This window comes from Neomonachus schauinslandi, chromosome 2 (genome assembly GCF_002201575.2).
Source record: "Neomonachus schauinslandi chromosome 2, ASM220157v2, whole genome shotgun sequence".
Classification (NCBI taxonomy): domain Eukaryota; kingdom Metazoa; phylum Chordata; class Mammalia; order Carnivora; family Phocidae; genus Neomonachus; species Neomonachus schauinslandi.
The window spans coordinates 69890471-69895376 of record NC_058404.1 but is presented as its reverse complement, the minus strand read 5'-3'; the positions used below and the strand labels follow the sequence as shown (position 1 = coordinate 69895376).

The following is a 4906-nucleotide window of genomic DNA, read 5'->3' as shown; positions in this document are numbered from 1 at the left end:
AATGGTTATGCATGTGGGAACAGGAGGTAATCTCTGTCTCTTCCCCTCAGTTTTGCTGTGAATTTTAAGCTCTTCTTAAAAAATTGTCTTAATAAAAAAAATCGAATTCATAGAAATTTGGGAGGAATAAATGCCATAGTGCATGAAAGCATTTACTACAGTGTCTAACAGGCAGTGTTCAATAATGGTTATTCTACCTATTATTAGTATTATTAAATATGTTTCAAACCCTTCTACTCATTCTGTTTTTTCTATCTTTCCCATAGTCTATTCCAACTCATGTTTCTACTGGGACACTAAAATTACCTAGTACTCTGGTCCTATTTTCAATCTTGAATGCTCCCATCTATTATTCTCTGTAATTTCCCTTACCTTCAGGGTTTTACACATAATTTTCCTTTCTCTGCTTTAATCCATCTTCTCTTCTCATCGGAATCTTTCTAGCCCCTACTTATATCTTTGTAGGTGTTTGTAAATTAGATGTCAGTTTCTCTGAGAATTCTTCTCTGACTCATAGCCTTCTCCAATAGAAGCTATTTCATACAGTGTATCATTAAATATGTTCTAAAAAATTTATCTTCCTGCCTTCTTTTCTATACTCCCCATCAAATGGTAAGATTCTTGAGTTCTGGAACTGTATCTTCCAGGTTAACTATTATATTCCCAGTGCTTAGCCTGATGATCATTACATAGGTACTCAATAAATAGTTTTTGAATAAATGAATTTCTAATCTATCAATTTTTTTTAAAGATTTTATTTATTTATTTGAGAGAGAGAGAGAGAACAAGCGGGGGGGGGAGGGGCAGAGGGAGAGGAAGAAGCAGGCTGTCCAGGGAGCCCAATACAGGATCCAGTCCCAGGACTCCGGATCATGACCTGAGCCAAAGGCAGATGCTTAACTGACTGAGCCACCCAGGCGCCCCCTAATCTATCCATTTTTGATAAGCCATTAGTAAGTGACAATAGATTCTGGCTATAGTTTCCAGAACATCCAGGCATCCTGATTCTGCTCCTTAGAAATTTTTTGTTTGCTTATTTTGTTTTTAATGATAGAACTCCATAATACCCAAGTACAAACCTTTGATATATTGTTTCCCAATTCTATTCTATTTGTTAAATTGTGATTGTTCTTTATAAATATTAAAATTTACCAATACTTTCCCAATAACTGGTATTAATATCTATAAAAACTCTTCTTTAGTTTTCAGGAAAATGTCTCCACTGAAATAAGCTCCCGTTTGTGCTTTTGAGAGGTTTAGTAGGTGATATAGAATGTAGTAAAGAAACTATATAACTTTAGAATACCACATATTGAGATTGCAAACCTTCCATAGTACTTAAGAGATCACATTTTCCTAAAATATAGAGTACAATGAGAGAATTCAATACTTAGGACTTCCATCTGGCAAACCTGACAAATGAAGGTCATCAATCTGTTCTCAAAAATAGCTTGATGCTTAGACTCAAACCTTGTGAAAATATTTTTTATTTGTCGTGATCTAATATGCCTCTGAAACTTCCCATCATTCAAGGTGTAAGGTTAAGGAAATGAATCTGCATCTGCTGGTTGGAAAAATAAGTAAGGAGACAATCAGAAAGAGTTACAAAATTTCTTTTCTTTGTTATTTTCACTCGAAGCAAAAGGTATAGATGTCTTTCAGTTCAAGCTGATTCCACTCCTGATGCTTGATCTTTCCCCTTGCAGGTCTATTTCACTTTATTTAATGATTACCTCCTTGAAAGCAATCACTGCTAGATTCATCCTTCCCATTTCCCCTTTTACTGATCTCATACTTTCAGATCTGCTTTTATATTTACTCTCCCAGATGCCTAACTCTAGGGCAACAACTCCTATGGGTAATTTTTCTGTTAAAAGTTTAATTTGGGGTGCTGGCCGGGATTGCTATGGCAGCGGCGTCGCTGTGGGCCCAGCCTCCGAGCTCGCGTAGGGGCCCGACAGTCTCAGCAGCCGCCAGAACAGCGGCGTCTTGGGCATGAGCGGGGTCTCCTGACGCGGCCCGCGACCCTGGCCACCGCTGCCGCCGCATCACAGCTTTGGGCCGGCGCCGGGAACATGCCCCTGGCCGCCTACTGCTACCTGCGGGTCGTGGGCAGGGGCAGCTACGGGGAGGTGACGCTCGTGAGGCACCGTCGGCACGGCAGGCAGTATGTCATCAAAAAGCTGAACCTCCGAAATGCCTCCAGCCGAGAGCGGCGAGCCGCTGAACCGGAAGCTCAGCTCTTGTTTCAGTTGAAGCACCCTAATATTGTCACCTATAAGGAGTCATGGGAGGGAGGCGACGGTCTGCTGTACATCGTCATGGGCTTCTGCGAAGGAGGTGATCTGTACCGAAAGCTCAAAGAACAGAAGGGGCAGCTTCTTTCTGCCTGAGAGTCAGGTGGTGGAATGGTTTGTTCAGATTGCCATGGCCCTGCAGTATTTACATGAAAAACACATCCTTCACCGAGATCTGAAAACTCAAAATGTTTTCCTCACAAGAACAAACATCATCAAAGTGGGTGACCTAGGAACTGCTCGAGTGTTAGAGAACCACTGTGACATGGCTAGCACCCTCATTGGCACACCGTACTACATGAGCCCTGAATTGTTTTCAAACAAACCTTACAACTATAAGTCTGATGTTTGGGCTCTGGGATGCTGTGTTTATCAAATGGCCACCCTGAAGCATGCTTTCAATGCAAAAGACATGAATTCTTTAGTTTATCGGATTACTGAAGGAAAGCTGCCACCAATGCCAAAAGATTATAGCCCAGAGCTGGCAGAACTGATAAGAACAATGCTGAGCAAAAGGCCTGAAGAAAGACCCTCTGTGAGGAGCATCCTGAGGCAGCCTTACATAAAGCGCCAAATCGCTCTGTTTTTGGAGGCCACAAAGGCAAAAACCTCCAAAAGTAATATTAAAAATGGCGACTCTAAGTCGAAGCCTGTTCCTGCAGTGGTCTCTGGAAACGTTGAATCGAGTCATAAAGTAGTTCCCCTCCAGTCACACTCTTCTGAGGGCTCCAAGACATATGTAATGGGTGAAGACAAATGTTTGTCCCAGGAGAAACCCATAGTCATTGGCCCCTTGAAGATACCAGCAAGTCTGAAAGGCTACATCTGCAAACCAGACGTGAGCAATACCTCAGAATCGTTAGCCACCATCCGTAAAGCGAATATTGACATCTTACCTGCAGAAAGAAGGAATTCACTGAGCGACGACTTAGTTCGGGAGAATCAGCCAAGACACTTAGATGCCTCTAATGAGCTAGAAAGTAAATGCAGTATTTCTCAAGTGAAGGAGAAGCTGCAGGATGGCACTAAGCCCAGCCCTCAACCCAGAAACCTAATTCCCACGTGGTCCTCTGATGATGTCACTGGGGAAAGGAATGACCCAGTGAGACCTCTGCAGCCCCTCAACAAAGACCAAAACCTGAAAGACCAGGATCAAGTTGCTGGTGAATGTGTTATAGAAAAACCAGATAGAACCCCCCCCCACGTTTACAGCCACAGAGTTCTGGCTCTGAGCCTTCCCTCTCTCGACAGCGACGACAGAAGAAAAGAGAACTGCCTGAGCACAGTGGGGAAGAGAGACAGTTCCAGGAGGCTGCTCCTCGACTTTTGCCTTCTCTTCCCACTGTTGGAAAAACGGATGTCACATTAACAAAAAAGATGCTGAAAACCAAAATAGAGTGGCCATTGGGTCTGTGAGCTGTTCGAGGAGCAGGGAGGTGTCATCATCAAAGGATCGACCATTATCAGCAAGAGAGAGGAGGCGACTAAAGCAGTCACAGGAAGAAGTGTTCCCCTCAGGCCCTTCAATGAGGAGAGCTTCTCGGAGTGCATCAGGGCCAGGGAAACCACAAGAAGAAGGCCAGCCCGCCCCTGCCCAATGGTTGTCTTCCAACTGCACTGTTGCTCAGGAAAGGAAACTCATCCACTGTCTGTCTGAGGATGAATTAAGTTCTTCTACAAGTTCAACTGATAAATCAGATGGGGATTCCAGGGAACGGAAATGTCATACAAATGAAATGAGTGACTTGGTGCAGTTGATGACTCAGACCCTAAAATTGGAGTCTAAAGAGAGCTATGAAGATCTCCTGGTTCCAGAGCCAGTGTCAGAAGTTAAACTTCATCGGAAGTACCGGGATACGCTGATACTTCATGGGAAAGTTGCAGAAGAAGCTGAGGACCTCCATTTTAAAGAGCTACCTTCTGCTGTCATGCCAGGTTCTGAAAAGATCAGAAGAATAGTTGAAGTTTTGAGAGCTGATGTAATCCAGGGCCTGGGGATTCAGCTTTTAGAACAGGTGTATGATCTTTTGGAAGAAGACGATGAATTGGAGAGAGAGGTATGTTTGCAAGAGCACATGGGTGAAAAATATACAGCTTACAGTGTGAAAGCTCGCCAGTTGAAATTTTTTGAAGAAAATGTGAATTTTTGAGAATTTAATCTGCCAGAACTAAAGACCTATTTTTAAAGGTTTTTGGCTTAAACAGAAACAAACCCATAATAGTGATTGGAGGCCATTCACTGTCCTTATTTCTCCTTTTTTTTTTTTTAACTGGGAGAAAAGTGGGATTGAACAGAGTAACATGAAGCAATGTCACAAAAGAAAGAAAAAACCTTTGGCTAGCTTACTCTCTTGATGAAGAAAATCTATTAGAAGATGTCTGGTTACTGTTTACTGAGCCTTAAACCACCAGTTTTATATTTAGAATTTTATTTTTAAGGTACTAATTAGCTTGATTACAGGGCCATAAAATTAGATTGGAAGTTTTATATTGTACTATAGTGATAAATGCATAGGAGAAGTAAATAATATGTCATAGTGATACTCGTCATTGTTAATAACTAGGTAGTAGTTGATAAATTATTTTTTTAAAAAGTTAATTCATGATTC

General features: G+C 42.0%; 1 protein-coding gene across 1 annotated transcript; it reads left to right on the top strand.

Moving 5' to 3' along the window:
- Positions 1-2075: 2075 nt before the first annotated feature.
- LOC110588570 (serine/threonine-protein kinase Nek4-like) lies at positions 2076-4488 on the top strand. Its single transcript, XM_044912589.1, is given in 4 exon segments — positions 2076-2384; positions 2386-3501; positions 3504-3666; positions 3669-4488. Coding segments are annotated over 4 exon segments (2367 nt in total). The 3' UTR covers positions 4448-4488.
- Positions 4489-4906: the final 418 nt, after the last annotated feature.